Source organism: Ctenocephalides felis, unplaced genomic scaffold, assembly GCF_003426905.1.
Source record: "Ctenocephalides felis isolate EL2017-DRISC unplaced genomic scaffold, ASM342690v1 CF-g0.4_SCAFFOLD_00182, whole genome shotgun sequence".
In the NCBI taxonomy this organism is placed as follows: Eukaryota; Metazoa; Arthropoda; class Insecta; order Siphonaptera; family Pulicidae; genus Ctenocephalides; species Ctenocephalides felis.
In genome coordinates, this window is record NW_020536336.1 from 3,469 (window position 1) to 18,383 (window position 14,915).

At 32.2% G+C, this 14,915-nt stretch overlaps 2 protein-coding genes across 2 annotated transcripts; one reads left to right on the plus strand and one right to left on the minus strand.

Annotated features, from left to right (window-relative positions):
- Positions 1-350: 350 nt before the first annotated feature.
- LOC113381379 (60S ribosomal protein L10) lies at positions 351-2,535 on the plus strand. The gene is made up of 5 exons (XM_026620333.1): positions 351-434; positions 582-610; positions 850-1,155; positions 1,503-1,665; positions 2,318-2,535. Exons 2-5 carry the CDS (start codon positions 588-590, stop codon positions 2,483-2,485), a joined length of 660 nt encoding a protein of 219 aa, XP_026476118.1. The 5' UTR covers positions 351-434; positions 582-587; the 3' UTR covers positions 2,486-2,535.
- A 321-nt stretch (positions 2,536-2,856) lies between these two features.
- Positions 2,857-13,945, minus strand: LOC113381472 (acetylcholinesterase-like). The gene is made up of 14 exons (XM_026620386.1): positions 13,521-13,945; positions 7,403-7,552; positions 7,198-7,329; positions 6,937-7,083; positions 6,329-6,482; positions 6,027-6,238; positions 5,561-5,731; positions 5,282-5,483; positions 5,018-5,205; positions 4,827-4,958; positions 4,596-4,756; positions 4,329-4,524; positions 4,135-4,250; positions 2,857-3,972 (listed from the first exon to the last, which is right to left on the minus strand). Exons 1-14 carry the CDS (start codon positions 13,803-13,805, stop codon positions 3,555-3,557), a joined length of 2,664 nt encoding a protein of 887 aa, XP_026476171.1. The 5' UTR covers positions 13,806-13,945; the 3' UTR covers positions 2,857-3,554.
- Positions 13,946-14,915: the final 970 nt, after the last annotated feature.

The window sequence follows — 14,915 nt, forward strand, 5'->3', positions numbered from 1 at the left end:
CTAGCGGTTTTTGCATTTTTTATTTGTTTATATTTTGTTTAACTGGGAATTACGACTACTTTGTTTAAAAAATATGCCTATCAATAATTTCATTTTGTCATATTTTATATTATGATCTTAGACAATATTAGAATTAAACATATGTCTATATGGTTCAGCTTATACGTAAATCGAACCGATGTACAGCATTTATATTAATATGATTTGCAATTATTAATAAAAGTTTATTTCTATTCTGATATTGTGGAATCACAAAGTCTTTATAATGTTGAACTGACATAAGTTTCAAATTTGGCGCCGAGCCGCACTGCGTGACATTCAGCTCTATCTTCACTATAAACTGAGCGGATGTACGACGAAGTTAGGGCAGTCGAACCGCATGCGAAATAAATTCTTTCTGTGGTTCTTATTGCTGGAGACAGACACTGACAAAGGTATTTTGTCTAAATTATCTTGAATAAGCGTGCTAATAATAATTATAGTGATTTATATTTAATATACGTTGTGCTGTGCTCGTACGTTTATAATTTGGATTAATATATTCAATAATTTAGATTAATTTTGGTTTTGTTTTTTCTCAGGCAAAAATGGGTCGTCGACCGGCCAGATGGTGAGTATTTTATTTTATTCAATTATAAATATGCGTTAATTATTGTTTTTTATTATAATGCTATTGAAATAATTAAGTGCAGTGCCACGTTTTTGTTAAATTATTTGAGGTTATGTTAGACATTTTAGTGCTCCGACATTTCACGAGCTTCTCCACTTCCATATAATTAGTGATCACTTTATTATTGTTTAATTGAAATTGTGCGAGAACTAGTTTTTAATGTAATATTTATTTTTTAGTTATCGCTATTGCAAAAACAAGCCCTACCCCAAATCTCGGTTCTGTCGTGGTGTGCCAGACGCTAAAATTCGTATCTTCGATTTGGGTAAGAAGAAGGCAGGCGTAGAAGATTTTCCACTATGTGTGCATCTTGTATCTGATGAATATGAACAATTGAGTTCTGAGGCACTGGAAGCAGGACGTATTTGCTGTAACAAATACCTCGTTAAGAATTGTGGTAAAGATCAATTCCACATCAGAATGAGGCTGCATCCTTTCCATGTTATCCGCATCAATAAAATGTTATCGTGTGCCGGAGCTGATAGGTAGATACATTATTTTTATCTTATTTCACTTTTTTGCCTAGGTGTTTTATTGTCACAAATTGATTAGATGCAATTTGTTTTAGTTTTCATTGATAGTTTTTAGGTTTTTTACTGGATTTCTGTACCAGTTCGACATTAGTCTCTGAAACCTTTAATCAATAAAGGCGTTCAATGACTGTGTCGTAGATCAAGTGTCAATGTGACCCGAAGGCATATTCCATAGACTTTTTGTAGCCTTGAGGCTGAGACAACTTAGAGAACCATGCCGATGACAAATTCTTCAAAAATATTTAATTTTTTGTGGAAACTTGTGACTGTTGTATTAAAATTAAAACATTTTTATTTAGGCTCCAAACTGGAATGCGTGGTGCTTTTGGAAAACCACAAGGTACTGTTGCCAGAGTTCACATCGGTCAACCAATCATGTCTGTTCGTTCCAGTGACAGATACAAGGCCGCTGTTGTAGAGGCTCTGCGTCGTGCTAAGTTCAAGTTCCCTGGCAGACAAAAGGTAGGATACGAAATAATTTAAATATTTAAATTTGCTCTTTGTGAATAATCAAATTTATCAAGAAATTATCATTGGACTTGATAAAAAAAAACGGAATTGTCTTTTTTTTGATATTATAAAAAAAAATGGTAGTGACTTAAATTTGCATACTGACATTTGCAAGTAAACTTCATGTGATTTCAATGTAATTTGTGCATTTGATATTTGTACTGACCAATGATATTGTCACTAGTAAATCGCTGGAATATTATAAATATTATTGGTTTTCAACGATTTATTCATTTTTCATGCCTTCATTATGTGATTATGGTGCATGCACTTTATGGTGACTGTTGGGACACAATTTGAAGCAATAATTTACTGGCAAACAGTAACATTAGAGTGATGTTGTCATAACATAAAATGTTAATGACATTCAATTCATGATTTATATTTGTGATACTTAATATTGTGATATTACTGTTCCGTTTTTAAATAAATCTATTGCAATCTATACAAAAATACAAGTGATAGTGACATGTATACTAAAATATTTGAGGATTAGCAATTCAATTACGCTGCTGAACTATGATACAGCTACTAGTTACATGAATGATCAGTGTAATTTTCAAATTAGCAGTGGCCACTAGCTTTATGAACATTATTGTTCCAGATCTATGTTTCCAAGAAATGGGGATTCACTAAATATGAGCGTGATGTATATGAGAAGCTTCGTGATGAGGGAAGATTGGCTCCTGATGGTTGCAATGTTCAATACAGGCCAGAACATGGACCATTGAGCGCTTGGAAGAAGGTTCAAGAAGACCTCGCTGCCTGTTAATTTTCTTACAAAAAATATGTAAATGTATCGAATACATTGATATAAACAAATTCTGTGGTTCTTTCTTAAATGGATTACTTTGAAATCCATAAGCTATATGCTTCATTATAAAACTCAAAAGTCGATCATTACTGAACAATGGTCATTTATGCGAATTTTAATTTAAAATAATTTTTTGAGTGTTTCTCTAGGTTTCTTGTGCATTAAGTTTCAAATTTTGTCAACTAATGCTTTTCTTTTTTTTCTTTTTAAACAGCCTGAAATAAATTTTACATTTTTTACTCAAAAACACATTTTAAGTGTATAAAATTTTCAATTTATTTTTATACTTAGCATTCATTAAATGAATAATAAATATTAAATCTGATGTATGGTACGGTAATGAAGTAATACTATGCAGTATTCACAATTCTAAAGAACTTATATTAGCTTATGACTACATGGCTGGTCCCCTTGCAAGAGTTCTATATCATGTTACATATGTATATACACATTGCACCTTAACATTGAAGCTTGTATAAGTATTTGAATTTCCTTAACTAATTCTATAAACTATAAATATAAAAACCTTGTGATATCTATGCACAATTCATTAGATTCACATGTTACAATTTTATTTTCTTTGAACACTTTGTTTTAAAAGTTTTACTCTTAAGTTACTACGAGATCTCGCTAAATCAACAAGATAATATCACTTGTTCATACTCATTTACCCTTAATTACTCGTCCTAATTTTGTGTTAATCATATCAATCTTCTATAGTTTATACATAATTAATTTAGTAACAACATAGTGTTATTAAATTATGTTGATACTTCTTTTATATTTGCTTTAATTTTAACTTTTGCATGTTCAACATCATTCTCTTTGTTAGTTTTCAATCAGCGTTCATTTTGATACATGGTTTTACCCATGCAAATTGTTCTTCGCTCGCTAAATTATTTTAAAATGTTTCTTTTACACATTTTCAAGTACTAGTTAAATCTTCAACAGTATCACACTTACATATAAAATTCACTGCAGACCACTGAATTTCATGCACACTTCTACACAAATTTTATTGTTTTAATCAAACTTCAGTTTGTGGCACTCCTTGAACCAATTGAGTCCTACTTCTGCTTTGGCCTTTTTTGCTTCCCATAACTGGGGTGCCTGCCATCTTTCTATTAGTTTCAGTAGGATTTGGACTGCTAGTCACACAATCTTTGAGACTTACAGCACTGCTGCTAGTTCCTAGAGATCCTTGAGAAGCTGATCTCGCTGGGCAAGTGGTAGCTGCACTGGAAGGTGGTCTTGATGAAGATGGCGCCCTTCCTCCTGATATGTGACGCTCCACAAGCGAGGTCGGCGTATCACGGTATTCATATATGTTTTCGCGAGATTTTTGTCTGGTGCTATGGTTTTCTATTCCGCCTACCCCATCTCTATGGACATCTTCAGGCATCATAAACAGATCGCCAGCATCACTGTAGTAACGATCGCCTTCCCTGTTAAAAAAAAAATAGTATTGGTATTGCTGCGTTATTAATCATTTTTTATATTCATGGTAAAGTACTCAATTCATTAATTCTGAAATTGGTGATTGTAATCAGTGGCTACTCAAATGTGCAGTTTAAAAAGTTGACGATCTCATTGTTTACCTCGCTTACCTCTTAGCATTTCTCCATAATATGCAACATACTACAACCATCACAAAAAGCAATAAACAGGCCGCAGACATACTCCAAAACGCAATTTGCAAGGGTTCTTTTGGCTCCCACCAATACTAAAATAATCATCATTATACATTTTAATTTGCATAGTAATACGTATTATTATTGATAAATGTGGTTATTTCACATACCTCTGTTGATGGTGGGTATGTGGGTACTAATTGACCTATAACTGTAGGAAGGTACTGACTCCAAAAAGCCATCTCAGTCTGTCTGTAGTTTAACATTATGGAAGAATTGTAGGTAGTATTTATGTTCAAATAAGTTAGTTCTCCTGCTCGTGCTTTTTCAAAGTGCAATCCCAAAATTTGTTGATGGGACGGATTCCTGTTAAATCGTAGCAAACATATTAAGTATTATTCAATAATGCAGATCATAAATTTTATGAATTTATTTACCCATATCTAGCAAAATCTGAGTAAGCTTTCATAAAAAAGTGGCTCATATTTCTATCATTCGGTGTCCACATGTTTCGATCCCAACGAAGTTTTGAAGGAAAGAATTCGATATCCATAAATGGTGCTCCCGTTAATAAATACAATTCAGTGTCATGAGGAACCTAATGCAGTTTATAAACAAAATAAAATCACAATTGCAATCATTTAGATGATAAATCATTTTAAAACAACCTTTCTCCATTCTGGCAGATTAAAAGCTTCTATGGTAGTATTCAGAACATACATGTAAACGGGTACTCCTTTTTCAAGTAAAAGCTTTGCCATTTTATCACTAGGTGCTCTGTACAAAAAGTCTGACAACATCTGGAATTGTTACAGTTTTGTATTAAATGGAATATTTCAGAAAATCGATAATTACTTACATTTATATATTGTTCTCTAATGAGTGTTTGATTTTTTGGAGCTGGCCAGTAAGTGTACATGTATTTAATAGCTTCATAAACACCTTCTGGATTCAAAGTGTAATTGTACCGAAACACTAGCTCTTTAACTTTCTGCTCAAAAAACAATTCGTCTACTTCAAAATACGGTGCAAGCGTTTCATTTTCATCTGGTTCAAATAAACATGTAATATGAGACCATTATAGTTTATGCAAGTTTATTCGTATAAGTAAAAATGTAATTACATATGACAAAGGCAGCTTCCTGTGTAGTGACGCCACTCATGTATTGTAATCCACGATTGAAAGCCCCCCTTTTCACTAGTTCTTCTGGCGTTTCTTTTAAAAAGTGCCAATCTTGTTCTTTCCAGCCTTCATACCAATCATCACCAGGTATCGTCATATTAACGTCCAAAACTGGACCCCAAGGAAATGTTCCCACTTGAGGCTAAACAATGGATTGATAATAACAAAATCAAATATTTAATGAATCATTATATATCTCTTTAAATATATTCTAAGCACCTGGAATTCTGCATTTCCTAATTCATAGAAATTCCGACCTTGTCGAAGGCAGGTCACAAGTTTCCAAGATGAGTCAATGCTACATCCTAATAACTGTCCAAAGACGCGACTTGTATTTTGTGCTCGATATTTGTCTACAATTAGTGCCCAATCTGCCATAGCCGAACCACTCTATAATATGAAATCAGCAATATATATATATATATATCAATATATATATATATATATATATATATATATATATATATATATATAACGTTTCGGAACTATATGGAACGTACCTAGTTCCGAAACGTTGACAATAAACAAATAATTAAATAAAGAAATTGTTTTTTAAAAACTTTTCTTGTTTTTTATTTTGTATTATTTTTGGATTCTTGTTCGAAACTCTACAAAATATATATATATATATATATATATATATATATATATATATATATATAAAGCAAATTTTGACTTTATTCACCTGAGCTATAACTTTGGTGACAATGTCTCTGGTCTGAGGTGCAACCATTAATAAACCAGCAGATGCTGCGCCCGCTCCTGGTCCAAAAAGCGTAATGCTTTTTCGATTACCGTTGAAAAATTCGATATTGTCATAAACCCAACGTATAGCCATGGCTTGATCTAGAATACCATAATTCCCAGGCGAATTTTCATCGCCAGTGCTCAAGAAACCTAGAATAACAAATAAAAAATAAATTTGGCTAAATTCAATTTGAAACCCTTGTTAGGCTTATATAACTATTCGATTAGACATTTTCTTACCAAGAGCACCCAATCTGTAATTAATTGAAACAACGACCACATCGTAAAAAGCAGCTAACATATGACCAGGAAATAGGTTCGATGCCCCCTTGTAAAATTCGCCTCCATGAATGTATACCATTACAGGGTATTTTTCCGCCACTCCAGCCGCAATCTGAGAAAACAATATTCATTTATATTGGTATTTTTATTACTCATTTGGAGAAAAATAATTTAAAAATTCAATTTATTGTTATATATTTGTTTCCCATTATATAAACATATTATTTTAAATCTTGAACATAGTAAATATAGGAAATAAATTGAATTGAATTTATAAATAAATTAAATAAGTATACTTCGGAAGAGATTGTAATTCCAAATGGATCATTCAGTTGGATGATACGAATTATATCACTAATACAAGAGGTCAAGCTGACTAACTTAACGTAAGGTCGTAACACGATGTTGTGCTAATTACCGGTCAATTAATAGCTTAATTTAATTTAGGTTCAAATAAAAACTTGGTAAAGTTAATTAAAGCCCTCACGGTCAATATGAATTTAGTGCACATGATTATGCATACGAATATTACGCCAAATATAAAGAAAGTGAAATTTACTACTTACATTCGGAGAGAAAACATTTAAGTAAAGGCAGTCCTCATCAACATCTCGGATTCCTTTCGTGGCGCCTGTGTATCTGGCCGGTTGTGGACAAGCGGGTCCAAAATCGACGGCTTGCAGTTGCTGCCAACCTCGATGAGGTCTAGGAGGCTGAAAAAATAATAAAGTTTTATATTAAAAGTGCGGATAAAATGAGATTGTATACAATATATTATGGTAAAGCCATGGTATAATTGAGATCGCTTTCAAGTTAAGAATAATTACCTTAAATCTTCCTTCCAAAGTTGGTGGCATAGCATATGGAATTCCTAAGAAAACATTTGCATGTCCGAATATGCGATCCACTACGTTGTTCCATGGTCTATATGATGGATCGGGATTATCATATAAATACACCTTCACAAAAAAACAATCAGTTATTTGTTTTTAAGAATTCAATGAAAATAGGAAATATTGATATTGATTGTACCTTAAAACCTTGAACTTGTCCATAATTTGTCGTAACAAATATGTCGCGGTCAAGAGTGATGGAGTCTCGTCTTTGTTTACCTTGCAAATCGTCTCGCCAACCACCCAACACGCCAGGGAATGGTGTTCGAGGCGAACCATCTGGATTATTCTAAAAATTTTAAATAGATATCAATAAATATGCAATAATTATATTAAATCAAACAAAACATTTGTGATATATTATTTTATTCGCATATATATATATATATATATATATATATATATATATATACACAACTACAAATTCTATAGTACTAACAAAATATTGTTTCGGCCACATATCATGATATAATAAGATAATCTGTGAATTTATCCGCGTACAATAATTTTCTTAAACTTGTTTCATTTATTTCACATTGAATAGCCTGTATCTCGCAATCTCGATAGGTAAATAACTAGCTGTAAGTGGAATTCTGTCTTAAGGCAATTAAGGCATCGTGCCTCAAGGCAAATTGCTGGAACTTCCCGTACCAAAAATTATTATTTTTTTAAAAACGATTAACATTTTTGAAAAAAATTTACTTCGAAAAAATAAGATTTTTGACAATTAGACAAAAAATTACTTTTTTTTGAAAAAGAAAAAAATTTTTTTAATTTTTTTTTTTTTGAAAAAAATGTTTTCTTTATTTTGACATATTTTGAAAGATCTAAACTTTTTTTCAAAGCAATCGTACTGCTTTAACTGCATAAAGACGAAATATCAAACCGCGTAAGCGCCGCGTCGACGTCTAACGCGTAAACATTGGTACGGAACTCATAGGAATGTAAGCCAAAATTATACTTATTGTTAAAATCTCTATAAAATATCTCATAATTTGATGTGCATATGTCTAATGATCATTTTTGACCGCCAAATGGCATTTTTTTTTACTTTTTTCATTAGATCTCCGAGACCGCTGGACCTGCCTTTATGAAAATTTGATCGGTTTTTCACCTTATCAATACAAGTAAAATGTTTTTTGAATTATTAAAATCGGACGCTCCGTTCTCTTAAAAACTGAGTTACCGTTTTCGGCACTTTTTGCCCCGTATCTTTGGAACGGCTAGACCTGACTTCGCCAAAAACTAATCAACACGTCTCCTTATCAATACAAATCGAATGTTTTTTGAATTATTCAAATCGGTTGATCCGTGATCCCGAAATCGTCGACGAAATTTGTATCCGCACATTACATACACACACGTACATACATACATACATACATACATACATACATACACACACACACACACACACATACATCCATTTTTCTAAGGTATGCCAAAATATTCAGAAACCTCTGAAACGTAAAGATATATAAAAATTTTCATTTTCGATTTTTTTGCGATTACTATAACTTACCCTACGGGAAGTTAAAAATAAAACTTGAAATAGATTTCATAATAAATTAAATTATCGATTTATTGTTTACAGGTTAATAACTAATCATTTTACGTATCAGTTACTATATCTTGAATGAATTTAGTTTATTGATCTAAAATCCATTTTCTCTAAATTATTATGTTGCTTAACGTAATTGCGCTTTTTATAGTCCTAGTCATTCCATCTGCTTAGAGTTGATTATCGCTTATTAACGCCGATTATAGAAAAATAATCTAACCTCAAGTGTTTGCAAAATTTATTTTTGGCTACACGGTATTTATAAAAAGTAAATTAAACAGCTACGTCAATCATTTAACCATTTATGGGCCCGCATAACTTCCAGGTTGCATTCCAAATTTTTGCGATATTTTACCAAATATAAAGTGATTTTTTTCGTAGATGACGCACAAATCGTAATTCTACAATGTTTTCAAGACCACATATATCAAAATTTATAGCTTTGTTAGGCTTTTCAAACTTGCAATAACGTTTTCATACACAGAAGTGCGAACATTATAGGCCGCTATAACTTGAAAGTCACATTATTCATTAATGCCAAAAATTTTTTAAAGAGAATTTTTGTTTTTCATATATATATATACATATGTATATATATATCATTGCACAGTCATATAGAATTGGTGGATATGGTTATTTTAGATATCGAAACTAAACCCACAAAGCTTATTTATCAATCAGAATCTAGTTTTTAAATAATAGTGAGTGTACATATTTTTGCAAGCGTCATTGAATCAATATGTTTATTGCACAACCAACATTGATTTTAACATACCTTATAAGTTTTTTTTTATTCGTTACTGATAGTCTCTACGCATATCAGGAGATATTGATATAAGATCATGACCAAGAGATTTATCTGATTTTGAATCTGTAATTTTCTGCTTTACTTCCGATACCAGAAATGAGACTTAAGTACAGTCTTAAGGAAAAAAGTTTTCAAACTGCATTGAAAACTTGAGTGATTTGCTCCTCCTGGGAGTAGTTTTGCGAAAATGATTGAAATACATCTTCGAAGAAATCAGCTATATGCTGAACAGGAGAGTTTTGAAATGTGGTGCAGGAGACGAATGGAGAGGATAAAATGGACAGACTAGGTAACAAATGAAGAAGTCCTGAGAAGAGCAGGCAAAAAAAGACTTTACTGAGCACGACCATTAAAAGGAAAATAAACTGGATCGGACCCATTCTACCAAACGAATGCCTTCTACACGACGTCGTCGTGGCTAAAATGAAAGGACTGAAAGAAAATTAAAATTGCAGATAGTTGATGACTTAAGGGTTACATGGGTTTTACGGTATCAAAAAATTAAAAAAAATTATTGTCTTTACTAAAACACGTATTTTTTATTTTTATTTCGGATGATCCTGAAAGAAGTTCTGCTGACAACGCGGAGGCACCTTTTTTTCCGAGGGATTGCCGGAAATGGCGTCGTAATGACCGCGATTTTGATTTTTTTTTTTTTGAAAATTTTAAAAAATGTTTATTAAACATGTATCTTTTAAATAAAAAAAAATCATTAAAATATTTTATTTTTTATATGTAAAAAACAGAATTGAAAAAATGCCGTTTTTTGCCCGAGGAAACCCATGTAACCCCTTAAGTGAGAAGAGAAAATACAGGGAACAGAAAGCCGAAGCACAAGATGAGAAAGCATGGAAGCAGATGTTTGGAAAGAAAAATAAATAAAAAGTGATAATGGTCATTAATTAATAGTAATAAAATGGCAACGGGAATAATAAACAAAGGAAGAAAAGAGAATTATTGATTTGTGGTGCTCTCATACCATGAACTTGCCTTCGGGCAGACTGATAACATTGTCGAGAAATATTTGCAAATATGGTTTGAATCTTCAAATAAACCGTAAACAATACCGTAATAGGGTACGATAAACATATTTCATAGATATACGCTTGTATATATTCTAAACCTATTTTCACCCGGAATTTTCTATTTTCTGCACTTGTTCATAAGAATCATACTACAGTTAAGTTGAGCGAGCAAGTAATCGTTCCATAGCGGACTTTGCATGAATATGGAACGCCTTCTGAAGCGCGATCATTGTGTGGATAAAAACTGTGTTAATGAATTTCACGATGATACATTACTTGATTAAGCGATTTAAAAGACGGCAACCGTTATTTTCTTTCATTGGTCTTGTACTGCACATGTTTATGTTTGTTCGTCTTTGTTCGAAAACAAACACAGTAAAACTTAATGGCGTATGAAAAACTCATTCACAAAAAAGTTTTTATATTGAGCTAATAAGACACTGATTTGAAGCCGTTATAATCTTATATATAAAATAATTATGGTAATGATTTCAATTCTGAATAAAATAAAGAATATCAACAATCCAACACTAAATCCTTAGCACAAATATAACTTATAATAACACGAGTAGTGATGATGACTTATTATTTATAAGAAGAAAAATGATCGTATATTTCAGTTTGCTTCCTGTTAACTTTTCTTTAATTATGTTTTGTTATATATTGTTATATTATATTCATAAGCTTTATGATTGTTTAAAGGATTATGTTGTATTATGTTACACATTTCTGACCATAAAAGTCTTTATAAGCCATTTTGGTGTTTATAGCGATTGTTTTTAACTTCCCGTAGGGTAAGTTATAGTAATCGCAAAAAAATCGAAAAAAAAAATTTTTATATATCTTCACGTTTCAGAGGTTTCTGAATATTTTGGCATATCTTAGAAAAAATGGATGTCTGTGTGTGTGTGCGTGTGCGTATGTGTGAGCGGATGCAAATTTTCGTCGACGATTTCGGGAACACGGATGAAGCAATCTGAATAATTCAAAAAACATTTGATTCGTATTGATAAGGAGACGTACTGATTAGTTTTTGGCAAAGGCAGGTCTAGCCGTTCCGAAGATATGGACCAAAAAGTGCCAAAAACGGTAACTCAGTTTTTAAGAGAACGGAGCGTCCTATTTGAATAATTCAAAAAACATTTTATTTGTATTGCCAAATAAAGAACTGATCAAATTTTCATGAAGGCAGGTCTTGCGGTTTCGGAGATCTAGTAAAAAAAGTAAAAAAAATGCCATTTGGCGGTCAAAAATGATCATTAGACATATGCACATCAAATTATTAGATATTTTATAGAGATTTTAACAATAAGTATAATTTTTTTTTACATTCCTATGTGTTCCGTACCAATGTTCATCCGTTAGACGACAACGCGGCGCTTACGCGCTTCGATATTTCGTTTTTATGCAGTTAAAGCAGTACTATTGCTTTGAAAAAAAGTTCAGAATTTCCAAAGTATTTCAAAATAAATTTTTCTTCAGTCTTTTTTTTCAAAAAAAAATAAATTTTTGTCAAAAATTTATAGTTTCTCAAAAATCTAATTTTTTCAGAGTAAATTTTTTTTTCAAAAATGTTAATCTTTTTAATTGGTACGGGAAGTTCCAGCAATTTGCCTTAAGGCACGATGCCATGCGCCCCACTAGTTTTTAACCTATATTTATGCTTCTGTCACAACTGTTCTGGGGGTGTGGACGGTTGTAACGCTCGCCTCTTTTTTGTCTGATTTGATTTTGTGATTAATATAGCGTATTTAAGCATAGTATTTCACTATTTTTATGTAGACAAAAGTTAACTAGTAAATTAACAAAATTATTGCTTATCAAAAAAGGTGCCACAACTGTCTCCCCAACTACAGATCATACTTCTATAATATACTTGTAAATATGTGCCTCTGATTACATTCTACCCAGGTTTATGTTTATACCCTAGAATCTATGGACGTAAATTTCATATTCATATCAGAATAACATTAGAGTTGTGCACGCTACCTGACGAAGCATATCGCTCATTTCGCAATCTGACTATTAGGCGACGTGTGATACACTATTACACATTCTATGTTTTCCTGACCTACTTTACTTTTTATTCGCATAGAGAAATATACTATGAAATAGTAAAACATAATATCGCATATATAATAGTAAACCATTTTGTTAGTGAGGACAGAACTGAAACAAGTACAGAGTATATTTCTCTTTCCTTACACGTGAAAAATCGAATGAATCGACATTCAAATATATTACTATCGGTAGTTATGTTCAAAAATTAATAATTGAATAATTGATATTGATTAAGTTAAAAAGATATAGTTGTTGTCAATATTATATAGTAAAGAAATATTTTTGCCTAGACATATTTATTATTCAATTCATTAAAAAATCTTTATAACTCGAAGTATGGTCGTATCTACAAATTTGTTTCAGAATTAAACTTGGTCGACTATAAAATAAATTTTATTTGAAATATGCTAGATTTCCTTGAAGAGTTCAACTTAATTTGAGTTAATAACAAATATAAGCAACTTGTTGATCTCAAAAAGCGCGCCAGGTTCCACAGATGAACTCTGTTTACAAAACCTGTCGAAAGCGCAACGTAGAGTCAAGCACATGGTGAACTCTACAAAACATTTGGCCCACGCCCATTTCTCATTAGATTCTGTCATATTGAAAATTACTTCGAATGATGAATTAAACCACATCTCAAAACTATTCGTTGTACTAAAACTATTAAACATAAAATATTATAATAAAATATAAACGTATAATAGTAAATGTAATTTCCAGACGATTAAAACATACTACCGATGCAGACAACTTGTTGTTTAGGACTTTTATTACATAAATTATTGATTTCTCGACTTACTGGGCTGTATCTATTCCTGTCGTCCTGATTAGGATAATATCCAGGCTGTCCAGGATACGCTGGCACACCAGGCAAGCCATTCTGTCCTGGCAGGTTTTGCCCATAGCGTCTATTGTTATACGTGTAAGTTCTGTAATCGCGATCGCCCGGGTTCGGAGGGCCGTACAATCCATCCCTGGAATAATAACGTCCTCCAGAATCGAACTGACACCAGGATATTGACACTAAACACTGCACAATCACAAAACTGATCACAACATGACATTTGCGTGCCACGGCTGCCATCTTTGTTCGGTAACCTGCGCGAGGGTTTGCATTCGCTCACCGACTGGCGTCCGACGTAATAGACAGGTTACAAAACTGCGGAGAATCTACAGGTGTTGTTCTGCTATATTCTATTGGTCAGGGTTTGTCAGGTAGCGAATGAACGCTTGGCGAGCGACGGCCGCGACGTAGATCGTTCACACGGTCAATTCTTTACCTGCAATCCGCGTACACTCCCGTATACAACATATGCATATTACACGAACGTAAACAAGCCTCTTGCTGGCTTTTTCTTCTGATGTCACTTGACCACTGTGTGTTAATGTGACGACTGACTCACTAAAAATATTATTACTGTTTTAGTCGCACGCTTTGGGTCGATTTCTCTTATCTCTTGGGAACGTTTATCAGACCGATAAAACAATCGTGAATATCATTCGGCTGATTGCTGAAGTCACCTCGACGTTTCTCAACTCTTTTAGATAGGGCATGGGAGAAAGGCAGATGATGTGGTACAATTCCTAATGCTAGCAATTCCTTTTGTTGCCCATTCAATTGTTCGACGTTTGTATCTTGTATCTGTAAATAATAAAAATATACCTTTGTTAAATTTCTTATATTGTTAAACAAACTGGAAATATTTTTTTATTTTATTATGTTTATTTAAAGTTTATATAAAATAGACATTTTTTATCATTTTTACCTCATCTCTTTCTTATTATGCATATGAATTATTTTGATAATTAATAAATTACATAAATATAATACATAAACCCCAAATGTATTTCAAATGCATATATATTAGGACATATCATATGGCAAGTGTTCAAATCCCAATTATATAAATACTCTTCCGAAATTTTCTGATCGAAAACAATAAATCAATTATGAATAACCATGAATCAATAAACTGAGTTATAATATTTCTTAGGCCTATGAATTTATAAGTTGTTTTGTAGAAATAATCGGTATAATTTTTATATATTATTAACTTCCCGTAGGGCAAGTTATAGTAATCGCAAAAAAATCGAAAATGAAAATTTTTATATATCTTTACGTTTCAAGGGTTTCTGAATATTTTGGCATACCTTAGAAAAAATGGATGTATGTGTGTGTGTGTGTATGTATGTA